The 19,408-nt window shown below is 39.4% G+C and overlaps 1 protein-coding gene and 1 long non-coding RNA gene across 5 annotated transcripts in view; one reads left to right on the forward strand and one right to left on the reverse strand.

The window, feature by feature from the left end:
• Window positions 1-13,711, forward strand: part of LOC111265150 (organic cation/carnitine transporter 2) — a 23,267-nt gene extending 9,556 nt beyond the window's left edge. Inside the window, exons 1-10 of one of the 4 annotated variants that reach the window (XM_022841573.2) lie at window positions 3,358-3,607; window positions 3,761-3,977; window positions 8,042-8,242; window positions 9,601-9,829; window positions 10,245-10,413; window positions 10,995-11,255; window positions 11,650-11,867; window positions 12,462-12,643; window positions 12,901-13,114; window positions 13,431-13,711. In XM_022841573.2, the coding sequence (XP_022697308.1) occupies window positions 3,789-3,977; window positions 8,042-8,242; window positions 9,601-9,829; window positions 10,245-10,413; window positions 10,995-11,255; window positions 11,650-11,867; window positions 12,462-12,643; window positions 12,901-13,114; window positions 13,431-13,450 (1,683 nt within the window). In that variant the 5' untranslated portion in view covers window positions 3,358-3,607; window positions 3,761-3,788 and the 3' untranslated portion in view covers window positions 13,451-13,711. Of the gene's footprint in view, window positions 1-3,357; window positions 3,978-8,041; window positions 8,243-9,600; window positions 9,830-10,244; window positions 10,414-10,994; window positions 11,256-11,649; window positions 11,868-12,461; window positions 12,644-12,900; window positions 13,115-13,430 lie in introns of those variants that run through there. The other 3 variants (XM_086970364.1, XM_022841574.2, XM_022841572.2) reach the window with 3 other exon arrangements.
• Window positions 2,194-3,339, reverse strand: LOC111265152 (uncharacterized). Its single transcript, XR_015312961.1, has 3 exons — window positions 3,165-3,339; window positions 2,758-2,882; window positions 2,194-2,412 (listed from the first exon to the last, which is right to left on the reverse strand). It is a non-coding gene; the product is annotated as an uncharacterized LOC111265152 (long non-coding RNA).
• Window positions 13,712-19,408: the final 5,697 nt, after the last annotated feature.

Consider the following 19,408-nt stretch of genomic DNA (forward strand, 5'->3'; position numbering starts at 1 on the left):
TTATATATATATATATACATGCATAATATGTCTAAAACGTGTAACCGTTCTTTTGTCTTTGGTGATAATCGGAGGCGAGGTTCAAATACGAGCAACAATTGCGAAACTCAAAAGTATCTGGTCAGTCTCCAATTTACTAAATATCCTTTGTGGTCTCTGAAAGGCAAACAATCCCTACAGGTACGCAGTATACCTAAATTCGTTCATTGGAACACGTGTCAATAATAACGACTCATAAATAAAATCGAAAAAAATGAACATATTTTTCATATGTACAGTTTACAAACGCCATTTTTTAGCTGTGTCTAGGCATTATCCATCTGTTTTAGGTATAAGCCTAGCACAAACAAAGTTCACACCAATTAGGTTACCTGTTGTAATTTGCCCACACACCTTTGACACGTTTTGGCTTCAGCAAATCGCAAATACTTCAATGTTTGTGAATATAAGCAATAATATTAACTTTAATATGAATTCGTTTTATTTAATTAACAACATATTCTGGCCTTCGTCAAATTTTTAAACTCTATAAAGAACGTGAAGTGTTTGATTTCACCTACCTGTCGAGGTAGCATTCTGGAATCGTTTTAGGAGCTCCCTACGAGGAGAAACTCTCATGTAGTAAACGAGTCTCTCTAAATCTTGGAGTCATTATCCAGCTAGGTGCCAACGGAATCATACTATTTACTTTACATGTATATAAAAATATATATAAAAGGTACAATCAACGTGAAGAACTGAAGTGGATCGTATACTGTAAATCGTACTGACATTTAGGCTGACAGCTGAAAAATAGTAAACAAAATAAAGGATCTTAAATAAAGAAGATCTAAAATAAAGAAAGAAAGAAAGTTTCGCCTGCTCGATCGGTTCCTTTCGAACGTTACGCTTTTACAGAAAGCTAAACGTACATAGTAACGCCAGTAAAACAGCGCAGACTCAATATCTACGAAGAGTTCTAATTCATCGCAGTCAATTTTGTTACAGCATACCCGTTGCAGAAGCAGTAAAGTTGAACAAAACAGTAAATAACAAAAGTATACTAAAAAATTGATATGGCTCAACTTAGGGAGAACAGCTTAAAACCAAAGTTGTCACGCGTCTAATTGAATACGTGCTAAATATAAATGAATACAGAACGGGCCTTTCGAAACTATTTTTGCATACCCACTTTTATATTTTTATCTTTACTTTGATCTTGGGCTATAAAAATGTACCGTTTAATAAAGGCGGCGATTTAAGTAAAGCTGACAAATTGACCGTGAGAATAAATGCGAGCAATGTAAGTCATTTGGCCACTTGGGCCAGGTTACGTTGTTCTATGTACGAGCGGCCCGTATAGGAACGAAAAAATTGAGCGCATGCCACGTTTTTTAATAATAAGCCTATGTAGATTTTCAGAATCTAGTTTTCCCAGCCGCTTGTCTTATCTTGAGGTGGTTTGTGAATGAACAAGAGAAAGAAGAAACATCGTGGCGCTTAGTGATATGCTTATCTATATGGCAATAGAAATCTCTGTGTGTGAGTTTTTTTTACGTAGTCTGGGTAATGAATCTCTATCTAGAGGCCCTGTTCGCATAAACTGTACGTAAAAAACAATAACATATGTATATTTCAATTAATAGTGAAAATTAGGAGATACTCTAGTAGTAGTCACAGCTATCTGCCGATTTTCACCATTGGCACACGGGCCCCGGCAAGCTTTGAATACATTACTAGCACTAGAATACGGCACTAAATGAAGCAAAATTAAGTTTTACTACAACGATTTGCTTTTGATACGACTGGGTCTTCAATTCATAATCAGAGCGTATATACCTAGATAAAAGGTCTATCTTTAGACCTTTTACTTTTACTTGCTCAGTTGCTTATGATAAGTGTGCATGTCGAGATGTACCTTTCATTTTACAGTGGTCGCCTATTTTCCAATGTCACAAGGTAATTATGTCAGAGCACAATAAAACGTTTCACCTTTAGTCTCCAGTGCGCCTTGACTGGCATTATACAAGTAAACCTAACACGGACTTTACGGGAACAGGCGAAGTTGGTTCAACAGCGGACTAGCGGGTCATTTGGATGCTTTTGCGCATTGCTTTGCTAGGTATCTAAAGTGTGTCACGTATCTTTCTATGCCAGATGTACTCATCCCAACTATTGTTTATAGACGACTCCATAAAAGTCTGACGTCGATGACAGCCATCAGATAAAATATCGATTATATCTTCGCGTTGCATGAGCAAGCAATAATTTTATTTACATTTCCCAATGCATTATACTCAATGGTAAAGTACAACGCCCAAATCATCGCTTATGGCAAATCCAACAGCTTATTTTCGCCTCTTTCTGTAGACGGTTGTTCCAATACTCTAAGCAGCAAAAGAAGGGCGAACCAGCACGTAAACGTTTGTTTTCCTGGGACAGGAACCCACGTTTTTAGTTATTACAGAGGATCATATAACACGTTGTCGGAAAAGTGTTAAAGCAGATGTATACGATACAGAATCTAGAACATCTCTAGCTCTAATTATTCCTAGTTTTTATCGTAGCAGACGTCATAGACACTAGCGCCGGTTGAGTGCTTTTACTATATGTTTTGAACCTTGGCCGAATTTTCGATCCATCAGTGATTGACGGCGATCGCTTTGATTGATGGTGTGCTAACGAAAGCACGTTTAAGCACAAACGAGATTGCTACTGGAAAGCTTATTGGTCAATTACAATTCACCCTAAAGGTCACAGACACCGTTGCGTGCTTACCTCAAGAATGTTATAGCTAGCCAGTAACCACCGGCAGCAAATAACAATCCATTATCGTAAACAAAGTAACCCATACGGAAACAGCTCATCGCGGCGAAAGCATTTTCCGCATTCGCTTTCAGACTCTTATGAAAAAAAAAAAAAGAAAATATAAATTAAGCTGGGAACGTTAATACCTACCAAATAATTCCATCGCTTCGTTAAGGTTTGCGGTGCGAGATTACTATTCAGTTGTATTCGATAGTGGTAGATATTCTTTTTAAACACGTGTAAATATGAGTCCTTCATAATATACACACACACACACACACGCAATGAGACTCCGCAGACCGGCGGAGAGTTGACCTCGAAGCGCTCTATCTAAAGCAGCGTGTTTGTAAAATATACCTAGCTTTTTGAGTGAGTACCTTTATTCATGTTGCTCTTCTCTGGATGAAAGGGAGTATGCGTACTAGTTCTTACCAAATGGACCGTTTGTCTCCTTTTGTATTTTACTTGAGGAAAGCTAACGTTGTTATCAGAACATTGTATGTGATGACGTTCGGCTTCATCAGTTAGCATCCGTCTGTACATTCATGCTGTGTAAGGAACTGCACACGGCTTTTGAATAGGTTTCCATATTTATAGCAACGAAAGAGCTTCCTATCAGTCATTTATAGACAAATGACGGAAGCTTACGTCGGACGGCCAAATGAACGCATGGTTGATAGGTGACGCGCTATAAGCGACACAAGTTGGTGATATATCTATTTACCGGATTACCTCTTGTGTCCTTCCATGTTGTAGCCAGATTGGTTTGAAAGCGGAACGCGGATAGATCGCCTAGACATTTTTGAACACAGACCACAGGGTAGGTCGTGAGTAAAGTAAAGCACATATTTGGCTCCCGACGATATAACCCGACCCTCTAACCAGTTAGCTATTTTGGTAGTAACTGTAAATGAATGAAAAAATAATTTATGTATATGTGTATTGCCTCAATCGATGAACTGTGAACGAAAAGTGCCATACGCCAAACGACAATAGCGGTGATGCCGTGCCCGGATGACGATGCCTGTAATACTGGCGTGCGTGATAAAAAGGATGCTCAGGATAATGGCAAACAGGCGACATTTAGTGTCAGACCCAACAAAGGAAAACCGACCCTCGATGACCTTTTCCAGAGGCTGGGAGTTTGGCACATTCCAATATTTCTGTTCGGTTTTCTTCGCGGTATACCGGTAAGTGCTTTTCGATAATTATGTATGGGAACAGTGTTTCACAAACAATTTGATTACTTCCATGATTTTTTCGGTGTAATTCAACAAGGCTGCAAGTGTGAGAGGATTAGTAAAAACTTATATTAAAGATTATTAACAATATATGCACGGCTTCGTAGAGATGTGTGGCGGCAGACTGTCAACGTTTCAACTTAGACGATCTTTCGCATTTTCGCGCTAATCAAGATGGCTAAAAAGACAGTTAAGGCTAGTTAAGCAACAGGCGTTAAAGGCAGACGGCGGTCCCTGTATAGTTATTGAGGACCATTCGTTCGTAGATGTTATTTTGCATGAATCTTACTGCTTTTTATTATTTAATTCGATTCCTGCTATGTAAATAGGCTTTTGTTTAAAGCAGTTAATTTTATAAGCTGTTTTAAGGCATTTATTTGTACTTAATTACTTGCTACATATTGATTATAGCAAAGGGAAATTCGTTTTGTAAATATAGCGTCTTGTGTATACGGAATAGAATAATGTCTAATAAGAAGGTTATATTAAAGGCCTGAATAATTTGAGAAAAATGAGTCCTCGCGTAAAATCCAATGCAACATATCCTAAACGTTTTAGATGGATAATGGCGACGAGAGATTGGCACGACATAGCCGATTCAAATATGTCTCATTGCAAGAACAAATTATGTTCTCCGGCCCGCTGTTAGGTTTCCCATAGTTGCAATACACTTGGATTATTTTCACTATTGAAAATCATCGATTCAAGTAACGACCAAATTATCCATATAATGTTATGGCCTTCGTTCTTCTATGTCCTACCCTCTTATACTGTACGCATGCGTTAGGGGTAAAACGGACGACCGTTTTCTTCAATGGAGCTACATCTGCGCTGTACTGTAAACAACTAGCGTGAACGACCATAATCTGTCCACGCTAGAATTGATTCTTCTTTTAGCGAATTGTACCTAGTGAGGTAACTGAGATAGATTTTGAAGCGTTATTCGCTAGTATAAATGAAAACAGTTATCTGATAGCAGCTTTCGTTAGACGTACGGTTCCATACTTCAAATCGAAGCTTCCAGTTAGAGGTTCTAGCTACCTGACTCTCGATCTGCGCCGTCGAGTCAACAAACGTGCATAAGCGGTCCAGCTTTCGCTATAGGATCATTTAGGGTATAACATTACTTGGTGGTGTGAAACGCTAGAACAGTTTAGTCTGTCGCTTCTTTATCACCTAAATGGGTTGGAAGATCGACGTTGAAGATGCTTGATCCAATAATGAAGTGTTGTAAACCCGATCGGATGAGCAAATTGACTAATTATGAATGATGACTATGCGCTTAGGAAATGAGCGGTTCGTATGATCGACAAAGTCTGTCAGCGATCTTCTCATGTAAGACAAGAGCGTGCAATGCTTAATGGTGTTCCCAAAAAGACAGGATCGTTTACAGCCCATTATGACCTGGAAAGAACTACAACTTATCGTTCGATGTTGTTTGGAAGCAACGGTCTCAATGGCTTCTCGTATATTGTCAGTTACTTTAGCGTGAATATAGCGCCTTAATTCACTGTCTGCAAGCGAAAGTGTCGCCCACAGCAAAGACCAGATCCCCTAGCCGCAGTGTAATACGGCCTATATTAGCGAGAAATAGGCATAGCTTAGCTTGATTCATCTTACCACTCTAACTAGGCGACCTGTAGAAAATGATGCCATTTCGTGTGCCTTTGCTCGACATTCAAAACTATCAAGTCAATATTATAAGCGTTCAAAGAAGCGCGGCCCGGCTTGATTTAGAGTTCGAATAGAGCTATCACTTGACTGCGCTTCCGCAATGACGGTAGTGGTAACGTGTCTGCGTACCAAAGTTGAAGACACGCGAAATGATCCGGGTGTAGACATACTTCGCTTCGTGCTGGGCGCCTACGCTCTGGTGGGCCGCTTAATGTACCAAACATAAAGTTTGAAACATTTAGGTTTGCACTTCTGCTTTCAATCGATAGGCAGTGATTGGGTTATGACCTGTGTATTATCAGACATATAATTAATTTCAGTTGACTAAAACTTTCAGTTTTCCAACAAATTTAACACAACAGCGATTCCCTAGAATATACGTACAGCATTGGATAGTCGGCTGATTGGCAAGGGTGTTGTATGTCGATAGCGGCATCTTGTACTGCTAATGTTAATGATGTTTCTTAGCTCGCAATACGCTCTGACTCGCATTTTCAGCATTAAAAGTCAAGCAAGCCATAGGCGTCGTAAACTAGTATTCGATGCGTCGGATCATCTCAACGAGACTTTTTCTCTATCGAGTGTAACAGCTGGAATTCGTGTATAACTGAGGGTTCGTTTTGTTCATTGCATGAATTAACTATGTAAATTGTGTGTTCCGATTCGTAAAACGCTTTCTGATCAGACTACCTGAACCCTTAACGACTGATAATTCCTAGCCTGAATCAGTCGATTTCACTGTGATACATGTATTAAGGTCGACGGTCCTGTTACGCGTTGCATCCACCGCAACCTATGAGCAACACTCTCACGTTTTATCGCTTCACGATTTTCCGCAGTACCCTGTAATTTACATAATTCCCGCGCACTTAGTTATTTATATCGCGCTTGGCATATTACTCGCGCTTAATCGTCACCCTGATTGGTTTACCTCGAATTTTCACGAATAGGAGAGCTTGCTTTAATGAAACATACACAGAAATGAATTAAGGTATTTTCTGACAGATCCTCATATACTAATGTGCGATGATTATACTAAACGATCATGAGTAAACTATATAGAAAGTATATATTTGCATGTGCAATCAGATAGGAGAGAATTACGGGGCAGTATTGAGATAGGCCCACTTGAAGCGACACTGCTCAATTCAACAGTAAACTTTCATATGGACCCCTCCTATAGTTCAACTTCGTATAGATGATGACCAAACACCATTTTAGACGTCGGTGATTTAAGTAAGCGAATAAGGGTCTGCAGCTTCAAAGTATATAAAAATGTTCCACTTAATCCTCTTAAAGTTCGAAGTAAACCAAGCGATGGCTTACTTTCGTCCGGAGGTAAGTTTCAGAGGGCGCTTTGAACCGTAAATCAATTGAGCTGTAAGTTGCATTGAACCTAATTCAAGTATCTGACAACTCTAGTCTAACTTCTCTCAGTTATGTTTGGCAGACTGCAGGATACGATTACGTGCACGCAACAGTTCCACGTTGCTTCGGTTTTTTCCTGTTTCAGATTCACGTACTAATCAGCGACAAATTCTCGCTATAGCACACATAAAAGTTGAAATATTTATTTCACTCTACGTTTTGTACCTCGTCTAGATAGACTAGAACCTTTTTATCACGGTTGTTTCATAATAAAGCTCTGTAATTTAACGGCCGAGATTCCCTAGATCCAAAATGAACCTATGTGAAAATATACGTAAACCATGATAAAGGACGACGCTTCAATTCCCGCAATCCACTGAGTCGTACGTATATTCGTAGGTCTTTCTTTTGGACACGAGCCGATTTTATGCTGAAATCTATATGAACCACTGTCAGGCCTTACACGAAAACATAGATTAATAATTTATCACGTCCTTGAAGGCCAATCAGTATTGACACCACCTACGCGCAAACGATGCTTGACTTTTAGTCATCTTTACATTTGAATCGGTTCCAGCAACGACAGTATCCAAGATGTATAAAATGTCCATATTCATCTTGTTCGTTGCGGATCGTTGGTTTAATTAATTAACCAAAATTAAGTTAGTCAATTTATCAGCAATTTGAACGTCCTACTTGGTTACCCATTAGCTACAAAGTTATTTGATGATTATACATCTAGCGAAACCACTATAAGCAAGATGTGAATTTTTGGCCGGAGGCTTAAAATAAAATTTTTTGATGTGAAACATTTGTTTCAAGTGGACAAAACGGGATACTGTTCGAAGCCAGAATGACTCATTGAGCTTTATCTTCCTTACTTACTGAGAATGACAAATATTTCAAGCTACCGTTATAAACAAAATACATTTTTTACTTGTATGCATTCCCTTTCTAATTGGCCTCTACAGGTGACAATGTTGATGATGTACGTCGTTTTTTCAGCGCCTACCCGTCAACATTATTGGTGCACAAACGCGAAGGACGACAACAACACGGTCCCAGACAGGAATACGTGTAATGGCAGCTGTACCTCATTCGAGTTCGATCGAACGGTATACGGCTATACAATCATGGAGCAATACGGACTCGTCTGTGATCGAATTTGGCTGGTTAGTTCAGGATCAAAACGATACCCAATACGAAATCTAAACGTTTCAAACGTACCGTCGATGATGTTAGCTAGCTATTTATTATATTAGAGATTTCAATTAAAGAATTGGGTGTTTAGATTATTTGTACATAAAAATCATCCAGCTAAAACAAGAAGCATTACAGAGAACAGCATACTTGGTAAGAAGTATATTAATTATCGAGACTGGACAATCGTTTGTTATGAAGCTAAAAGAAATTGTTTCAAAGGACCAGGACGTTTCGGTTATGTCGCTGCTTTGCAGGGGCATTCTCAGTATAGACTCCGAGTCAGATGGCTGCCCCGTGATCGCGTTTCAATCAACGTAACGACAACTAAACGCCGAGCCTTAAAAATCATTAATTTCGATCAATCATTATGCCTAAAAATGTATATTTTTAAATTAAATTAAAAAAAAAAATATTTGTAAAAATATTTTTTTAAATGCACCGCACAAAAGAGCTTTGGGGATTCGTTGCTCTACAAACCTGTATGCAGCGGGTCCTATCTCAAGGTGACTCCTTGAAATTTTGCCACAGAGTGTTGAAACTATTTTTGAGAGGCCCGATGTTCCTCGATGTCCTGATAAAACCGCTGAATTGAGTCAACAATCGATGCTGGAAGGCCAGTAGTACTAAATTCGATTGTTATCAATTAAAGGCAACATACTTGCCCATTTCCTCTATACATTATAGCATGCTAATCTTATTTAGAAGTTTAAGTCGTGAAAGTGTGTGATAATTTTCCATACATTATTGTATTTGACCTTTTTTCATACTATTAACATAAGGAGTTTTGAAATTTTCATTTCATATAATTCTTATTTACATGTCAACCTAGCTAAGCCTTAGTTCGAATAATCATCAGCATATGAAGATAAACATTTAAGAAAATTAAATTTGCTTTATAAATTATGCCGAGCATGGAAATCGCTCGGACGAATATGTACGTTTCACAGGTGTAGCAAACGCAAGGTACCAACCAATATAGAAACGCGTGCGGGTTTAATTCGAGTGTTCTGTAGATAATTTTTATTACGTTAACTTCAATGGCGTTTATTATCACTGTTCAAGCTTTACAAGTCAACTTGACGAAGACGAAAAGATTATGCGTCCCTTTAGTTATTACTGGAATAACCCAACGAAGATTGGCTTTAAACAGAAACAATGAAAAATAGAACTCAAAGCTAATTATACGTTCAGGACCGTGAGAACATATGGATTCTTGTATCCGTTTTTTGGAGCTTAGGTATTGGGCAGGCGCGTTTATTGTTCACCGTCAGGCGTCAGTTGCGTAAATTGCTTTTGCCACATTTGTGTTATTGTCATTTCCGAACAGGCGTCGCTAGCGCAATCGCTCTATCTCTGGGGTCTAATGGTGGGGGGTGTTCTTCATGCGCACATCTCCGATTGGTGGGGCCGGAAGACCGTAATGGCAGTATCGCTCGTCTGGACCACGATCGTCTCAGCTATAACAGCATTCGCGCCGAACATTTATTTTTTCATAGTAGGAAGGTTCATCAGTGCGTGCGGCGTTGTCGGCTTTGCCGAAGCAGCTTTTACTTTAGGTAAGGTTTTCAGTCTATCAAAAACGACGATAGCAATTATGTAACGATGTATCAGGTCGCCAGGCACAAAATGAGTGCGATAATCGCATCGCTGAGGAAGCACGTTTGGGAGAAGACGCTAGCGCGATGACACAGGAATTATCGGAAATCTATCTCAAGAAGTAGAAATAAACACAGAACTCGAATAAAACTCCATACTGGACATTCAATGAACCATCGTAGAAATATAGAGTGGATATATTTGACCTGCGAAAAATATCAAACGTTTGTAGAAATAGTAGCGAATGTTTCTGACTTGATCTATAGCTTCGTAAAGGAAAAAGGGTTGATTGATACAATTTCATATGGCTAGCACAAAGGTGTGGCAATTAATAGACTTTGCGGTCTAGCGGAAACCTTTCCTTTTTTCGTATAGTGGTGGAAACGGTGAGCCCACAACAACGGTATATGCCGACGCTGACAATTGGAACGGGTTGGTCGACTGGAATGTTGATTCTACCATTGTTCGCGTGGTTTCTCAGAGACTGGACGTATCTCCAGCTACTCATTGCAGTAACTGTGCTACCCTTGTGCGCTTTGTGGTTGTAAGTGCCTTTACTTACAAATATTATATATTTCGACATCTTCTTCCCCTGATCAATTATAACGAAGAAACCGACCGGGCAGAAACCCAAAACGTTACAACCTCTATGACGGAAAATCGACCTGACATATTTTTATAAATACGGCCAAACTCTTACGGCCAAGGTTTTAGAACTAATCTTTACCTTACCTTTGAATGAAAAAGAACCATTTAATTGTTGAAAAAAAAAATGTGTCAAACGTTTCAGGGAACAAGAAAAGAGCACGTCCTACTCAAGGAGCCCCCTTCCCGATCCAAATGCAATGCCATTAACCTCACACAGCGTTGTGTATTATCGCCTTTGCTCGAAGAAAGATTTTCAGAACCTGTCAACCATGTCATACCTGTAGAAAAACTTAAACGGATGAAAAAATGTATAAATATTTTGTTTTTTAAACTAATTTTTTTGAGTGTTGTGATAGCGCACTGTAGCACCAATACGGTAACCGCGTGACTTTCGTATAACTTCTCCGATGTACGGCAATTTGCTACAAATTGCTCAGGTGTTTGATTGTTCTTCCTTTTTCATCTAATGATACGAAGTACTCTTCACGTCTACAGCCTCGTACCAGAATCGCCTAGATGGCAGTTGAGTACTGGTCGTTTGAACGAAGCTGAGAAAAACCTTGCGAGTCTTGTCAGGAATAACTCGGATTATTCTGAGTCGGATGTGTTGCACTTAGTAGATGAACGACGAAAGGCCGCTGTTGGCATACGCAACGGGAAAACTTCAGCGCGACCCACCTTATTTGCCGTCGCTAAAAGAGAGTACAGGACGACTACTTTCGTTTTTACATTCTGCATGTTAGTATATCCTACGTTGTATCATACCACATCGCAAATGCTTCTTTCGACAACGCCTTTTTTCGATAGAAAATAGACAGTATTCAGCAGTATGCGAAAAGATATGCTTACCTCTGTAGGGGACCAACCTCATATATAAGCCACGTCGAGGTTTAGCTATAGAAACCCGCTTGAAATTGACTCGAAGTCGGTGTAGGGTCATAGTTGGGAACCCAGTCTACAAACGTAATGATATTTTATTATTATTATTATTTTTTCGCTAATAACTATTGATTTATTGGGCTATATTATTTGTTATTAAATAGCTAATCAGCTAATTGATTACTGGGATGTTCTCTCTGTTTATTAGGGCCCTGTTTTCAGCAACGTTATCTATCTGTTTTTGTTATTACAGGGCGGTCTCAAATTTGCTATGGTATTACCTGACAGTGTCTACGACCACAGTTGCAGAAAGTAACCCATATCTTGGTTACTCTTTAGCAGCATTATCTGAATATCCTACTAAGTTAATTAACAGTGCTCTCATCAAATGGGCTCCCCGTAAGCGAACGCTATTCGTATCGTTTGGCTGCTCGTGTGTCATTCTTGTCGCCGTCATCTTCCTACCAAAAGGTTTGTTCAGCCTACCACAAATACCCACCTAGATTAAACTTCGACTCAACGTATAGATACACACGTAAATGTGTATAGTTCAATTGTAATGATCCGAATCGCACAGGTCGTAGCGATCTGTAAGATGTGAAAAGTAAGAATGTACAAACTCTTATTTTCATTGCCGTGAAAAAATCAAATCGTGACCTATAACGGGTCACTGGCGAAGCTGAAGATGACTATAGTTGTCCATTTCCTATGCTGTATCTTGCATGCCTTTACGCCACTTAACGGGTCGACGTTCACCCGTAGAGCACGAAGGCAGGTTCTTCAGTAACAAATTACCACTACAACGTTACTGTGTCTATCTATTACTAGGACTGCTGTGGATCCACGCTATATAATCTAATGATGACGCTTAATAATCACATCTGAAACATGCCAGGTTCAACAGACGTTCCTTGAACAGCTCGAAAAAATCCAGCCAACAGTGAGCTAGTACGTGGCAAAAAACGGCAAGCACTTATTGAGCGCAGTTAGCAAGCGAACTTTCTTTTTCATAGCATACAAAAGCAGTCCAAGTGAATCATTACATATTCATCATTAATTAATTAGAGTGTTCCTGGACGAAGCTCGGCCTATTAATCATGGGAAAAGTCTGCACCTCAGTCAATATGTCCGTTTCTCGGGTGGCCATATCCGAGGCATACCCCACGGTAATTCGTGCGTTAGCCATCTCTCTTGCCGCTACAGCGGGTCGTATCGGCTCCTGCATCGCACCATTCTTTGAGGAACTTGTAAGTAGTAAAGGACGCAATCTGCACAGGCTAAAAATACAAATGTCTAGTTCGTAACACCTTATCACACGACGGCAAATTACTCTCCCAAATTATGCTGCGAAGACATAGAGCTTTAGTACTATGGAAAGTTGTTCTTTATACTAATAAAGGATGGTTTCTGACTAGACAATTTTTCACCGCTGCGCGTGAGTACCATACTGGAAAATAGACAAGCTTCGTTTAAGCGGTACATTTGATTAATTTTTATTTCATAGGAACGCGCAAGTTCGTGGAAGTTTCTGCCGATGGGTGTCATTGCAGGACTTTGCCTGTTCGCATCTATTCTTACGCGACTTTTAAACGAAACCTTCGAACAGCCCCTGCCCGATAACGTAAAGAAAGACGAAGGTAACGTTACTAACCATCAGAATGCTAAAAATGAAAGTGAGAATAATCGAGCAAACGACGACAACAACAACAACAACGGCGGTAAGTACATATGTTAAATAGATGTTTATGTACATATGCTGCTAAAAAAAAAAAAGTAAAAACTATATATAAATAGTTAAGTAGTCCTTGGAAGAGGCTGTTTTCGTTACGCAAACAAGACTCGGTCGGAGTACCTTTTAGCTCAAAATTGTGGCCTATATTTGGGCAGTACCACGTAGAAACTAGAAGCAGATACACCTTACGATGTATGTATGATTTAAAGTAGTTTCTGCGACCGCATCGGCATTGTCTTTCGTCAAAAATTTTCATGCCCACTCGTATATATTCTAAAGTAGCTAATAATTCAAAATTGCAGCTTTGAGGAAAGAAGCGTAATTGACACTTCGGAGTCTTCCTCGGAAATTGTCTTATGTGTTTTGCGGATATGTACTCATCAGCTGTGTAAACCTATAGAGGATCTGACTGTCTGAGCTGCTTTTGAATTATCGTAAGAGCCAGTTCAGAGCTCAAGCAGACATGCTAACGTAATATATAATCTGTAGCGACTGCAAAATAACCATAAGTGTATGCATTTTTCCTTGTATAATAAGTTCATATATTTTAATTAGGTTAATAAATATAAAAGGTAAAGAAGAATATTTTTGTAGTTATTTCGCCTAGGTGAAATGTTCTCAGTTTTACGTTTGGCTCCGCCACAATCCACTGCTTGAGACGGCTGGTAGTTAGCACGAAACGAGAAATGCCTAGGTTCGATCTCGAACATTAACTAAATCACCTATCCTTACATAAGTGGAAAGAATACGCTACCATTACGAAAGCTAGCGGCACCCCCCCCACCCCCCACGAAGAAGCTGTGCTCTGTTTAGGTCGTTCGCTGCCTGCCATAGGCACATCTTGAAGAAAAAAAACTCTCAAAAATATATAGGGACAGTTTCTCTGGTTTCTTTCAAGCTTCTCACAGTGTTTGGTTATTTAGTGCTACATATGCGACCACCGACAGCATTGCTTTTCTTATTAACAAATCAAATGTTTCGATTTTTTTTTTAGCTTTTTTTGTTCGTATTTGCAATATGTGTAACACATTATAAAGTTCTAGCAGTCAATATTATGACATCCCTAAAAATGTTTTCGTTTCTGTCCGTTAAGACACAACATTATTATAACTCATACCTTCTACCCAGGGGTGTAACTTATACTACGAGCGTTCGGCGGCTAAAGTTAACGTGCGAGTGTCGACGCGTAACGCTACGAGAATGCGTTTACGATATACTCGTAACATTATACGCCCAGGTCCATAACTCCAGCGCATGCGTGCTTTCCCAAAGCATGGCTCTAATAAGTGGATATTTCTATCGGCTGGGACAACTGTTTTCATACTAATCCTTATTACTGCGTCGCATTGGCGGTTTTTCTTCTTGTAGACGGAGTGACGTTGTCCGCATCACCCCTGAAACTGCTATTATATAGTAAATATCTTTCGTTCTCTCTTTAAGAAATCACAGATGAAAATAGTGATGTGAATCTTTATGGTATTGTTCCTTGCCTCGTTTCAGCCTCGCAAGTGTTAACGATTTGTTTCTCAGGACCCAATATTTTTGCTAGAGATGACGCGTAGTTCTTTCACACATCGTGTTTCGCAAATGACAAGGTTTTTTTGTTTATTATCCAACGAAACTCTAATGGATTTCCATGGACGGTGTTGAGCTCATTAGTTTTCAGTGGCTTCACAAGCGGCATAGGCCCAATTGGCATATACATCTAACCTCGACCGTAATAGTTCGTTGTGACGCAAGTTTTGCTCAGTGTGTTGCGGGGTGTGGGCTTGAGTTTCGCTACAAAAGTTGAAAAAAAATTCAGGAATTAGCAAAGTTTCTAAGGATAAGTTGGAGTAGATCATTTTGTAGGTGGTTGGACTTGGAGCCGAAGAGTAAATTTGGTATTTACCGTCAAGCAATTTTAGAGTTTGATACTGATCTCTGTACGGGCACATGTAAGCAAACCATCGCTGATACGGTATCAGCAAGGCCTACGAATGGTAGGCCATTAGGTCGTTTAACATTATTTAAAGGGTCGACAAGTTTTAAGCCATTATATAGTAAAACAACGACGTGTACACTACAGTATACATTAGATAAAGTGTCTTTTTTGATTTACAAATTGATGCTACTATTCTGGGACTTCTCGTCAGTTGTATATCTGTGATTTGCATTATTACACCTAATCTCGTAATCTATGGCTGGTTTGACAGAGCTAATGGTTGAATGCACTATGCCACCTGTCGGCATAGGACGTATGCAAACGGCAAAATTTACACTGATTTAAAACTGGGGACTCTAGAAGTCCTCTAGAGGACCTTGGTTTTACTTAACGCAGGCCGTAATTCAGGCGTGGCGACAATGTTTTGCGATGACACTGAGTCTTGTCCATAAAGCTCTTCAAGAATACGATATATCTTGCAGCATTGGCCGCTGCCTCTCTGGGCAACATTGATCGCACTAACAAATACCCCCGACAGCCATTGCCAAGATCAGCCACCGTTCTCCCCTTCTCTTCTATTTGACGCCTATTTTTCGTTGTTGTTTTGCCGAGAGACTCTTTGCTTAGAAGATCTATCCATCTGCCATCGATTTCGGCCACGAAATGGACCTTCAAAAAATGGAAACTTCATTATACAGCGTTAATCTAAGCAGTATATGATACCTCTACCCTTAGCCCTATGAACTTCGGACAACACTCGTAGTTACGCATTGGACGTCGTCTCAATAACAAATATCTACTGAATAGTCCCGGATAGTCTCGCTATAACTATCTCGCTATAGTTATCGAACCTTTTGAAAGAGAAAAATTAATGATAGTGCTTCTGAACCAACGAAACAACTAACCCTTATTTATGTTCAAATTATAATTCGATTATGTTTCTAAACCATCATTATCGGATACATTGAAAAGCATCGCTCTAATTTGCTCCAGATCCCGTTCACGAACCAGAGAGCGAAATAATATAAATATATAATAAGAAAGAAGTAACGCAATAGATAGTAACGTCGTTTCTAAGTGGACTTCTCGAAAAGAGCTCTAGAGGTTTCTAACAAGGCTAAAAAAGAAAGAGTCAATTACCAGCGCTAGAAAACAACAACAGTCGTCGGGCTAATTACCATTTGGTGATAGCTTTTACGTACGGATAAAGCGGATGAAATTTTACATCAGAATGCAATTTCACATGTACATCGCGATGTTTGTAGGGCATTCCATACGGGAGGCGTTCTTGTTGCTCGTTGTGCAGACTTCGATGATGACGTCCGTGATGCACACTGTTTTCTCGTTAAAATTTTCAATACTCCGAACTAGGCGCATGTAATTTAGTTACTGACAGAAACAGACAGAGAAAATTAAATGTACAGCCACACGGCAATCGCAAACAGGTAATGGCCCTTTCAGCTGACTGAGATGTTTAGGCTGACAGCTCACTATGCAGTAGATCGAGCTAAAAACATGTTCTCTCCTAATAAAAGTTTTGCGTTACTTTCAAAGAGAAGTGTACACGTTGCAGTAAGCATTCTACGTATGATAAAACGATCATTCTGGCGTCTAATTGATAATTAGCGCTGTGTACAGTGTGTGCGTGTGCGTATCGTCATACGAAAAATGGGTCATTATCTTCATGAAGTCGACCCGATGCATTAGTACCCAAATTGCTGAAAGCGCTTCCTTAAAAGTACGACACATTGCCAAGTGAACTTTGTAATCATATCTTCATATGCACATATATATATATATATATATATATACAGTTGTTTTACTCAACGTGCAATCACAGCGTCTGTAGTTGGTTCTTAATTAAACATTTATGGTCCTATTGGCAGTTAATAACTTTGCTAAAACTGCCTGTTTTTTTGTCCGTTTAATGATATGCGGCCTTACCTGTTGGCGTGATCTTCTGGTGCTAAACGATAGATCAAAATTATTTATTGACCAGATTACATAATTAGCTTGCGCTTTTACTAAAACAAGTCTTATTGATTGATTGATTGACTGATCGATCTTCATCGTGTTTGCCGTGGGTGCTGTTCCGATTAAATAGTCGGATACTATTTAGCGGGAAGGGTGCTGAACATTAGGTACCGCATATTCTGACTTTCTGTTTCTGAGTAACGGAGTTCTACTTATCCATATAATCGAATCTTGTCAACTCAACGAAGAATCAAGCTTGCTCTTCCGAGTGGAGTGCGCCAATATATGACGTTTGTTACCTAAGACGATGCTCAATACTAAATGGTGCGATCTCAAATCCTGCCACAGGCGTATCATCCAGTTTCGATAAAAGCAGCTTTTTCAACTTTCTTAAATGCATTAGATTAATTTACTATCCACACTTAACTTACTTGCTCTAGACATATATAGCACAATTTGCCTAGAACCTAAAGCGTCGGACGGAACTTAGGTACCTTTTATTGTTCGTCGAAAGTATAGGTTCATATCGTACCAATCACTCTATCTGTGGAATACCGTAATTAGGAAAATAGTTTGAGTTTCCACCAATATCCCGGTGTCATCTTTAATTAGTTTTACCTCTTCATTGTGGAGGAATTGATCGATGCGACAGATTTCACAGAAGGACCATTTACTCTCCCGGCAAACGTAGCAACAACTCATAGTGTAGATTGATTAGTTAAGGCTGTTGTTGAAACGCGCCAATTTAAATCTCTTATCAGTAACTGTCACTTTTCAATCCGTGGATTGTCGAACCTGTCGAATAAACGTTTTGATTATGATTGTACTATAATGCACAAACCTTAATAACTGATGCAATGAGTTAAAAATCTAGTTATATATGTCTGGTAAGCTAACCTGACTTACTTATATGGTACGGCACCTATATTATGACTTTGTTTCCAACGCTATACCTCTACTAAAACAAATACGAAATTTGTATACATGTGCTAGAATGACCATTGCTAGCTATCCCAATTATTTAACATAATCACTATGTACTGCAATTGCAGCTTTAATTCAAGTCCTGAACCGTTCGCAAAAACCTTCTTGGTAAAGATCGAAGTGAGCGAGCCGAGACTTATCGGACTCTTGCTCAATAACGCTTTATACATAGTAACCCAACGAACTCAAATCTGGGTTCTTCGGCGGTCATATTCGCACATCCCAAAACATGCTTTACGGTGGCTGGTGGAGTCTGCAAATGAACCCTTATAGTGGCGCATTTGCCTTTTAGGAAGACATATAGTGTTATGACGTCTCCTTTACTAGATACCACACTTAAAACATGAACTTTGGCCGAACCTTTGCCTATAGCCACAAAAGGAACATCCTCTGGACGGTGAGCAAAACAGCAATAATTTCTGAGAAATAATTCTCAGCTAAGAAAAGTTCCAGGTGGCTTGCTAATTGATTCTTGTCAGAATACAGCAGTAGACAGCGCCGGTCAAATCCTTTGATTTTATTGTCCTTACAGAGTATCTGTCCGACATGCACCTCAGATCTTCGTGCACAGTTCGTGACCTCGGCTATTTACTCGCATCCAATTTTGTCACTGATACCTCGATCTAAACAAAGAAATAATTCTAAATATATTTTTAGATTGCATGAAATCTGAAGTGTTCTTTCTTTGTTGCAATCTTTCCATGCGCTGTACTAGAACTTAGTTCTGTTTCATTTGGGACGCGAGGTAATACTATCGGTTCGGGGTCATATTTATCATTTTGCTGGGGATTCATTCAGCGCGTTTAGATCAGATAATAGCTAATCTATGTTGAATAATAACTACTTAATAATATAAAAATAATAATAAGAACCGACGCCTGGTTGTTCGCGATGGCGAGTTTGTTACGGTTTTTGTAAGAGAGAACTTGCTGTCGTTTGGTGCTAGGATTAGTGAATGAACACATGTCCATGTCGACAAGCAACCCGCCAAAATTCTCCCTGTTGTCGGTGTTCTAGCCTGCATTTGCTTAGATACAGATCGCCAAAAATGTGTATAGAGGCAGGCGTCCTTCTTACGCTGCGTCCACATGGAAACGAGGTTCGATTTTTCCATAGCAACACACTAAGAGGATAGCCAAAGAGGGATGAAAATTGTCTTTAACTACAGGCAGCATTATAGGATCACTTATTCGATGTTGTAAAAAGCGAATTTGCCAATTTATTTAAAAGTTGGAAAAAAGTTCTACATATATTAAGGGCGTGTAAGTCAGCGTCTGATTTCGTTAGTAATTGAGTATTCCAGAGCTCGATTTTTGGTGATTGATACCATTTTTGCTATTGCGTCTCATCATTTGCAATGGTAGAAGGAAGCACTTATTACGATCGGCGGAGCTTTTC

This window comes from Varroa jacobsoni, unplaced genomic scaffold (genome assembly GCF_002532875.2).
Source record: "Varroa jacobsoni isolate VJ856 unplaced genomic scaffold, vjacob_1.0 scaffold_938, whole genome shotgun sequence".
Classification (NCBI taxonomy): domain Eukaryota; kingdom Metazoa; phylum Arthropoda; class Arachnida; order Mesostigmata; family Varroidae; genus Varroa; species Varroa jacobsoni.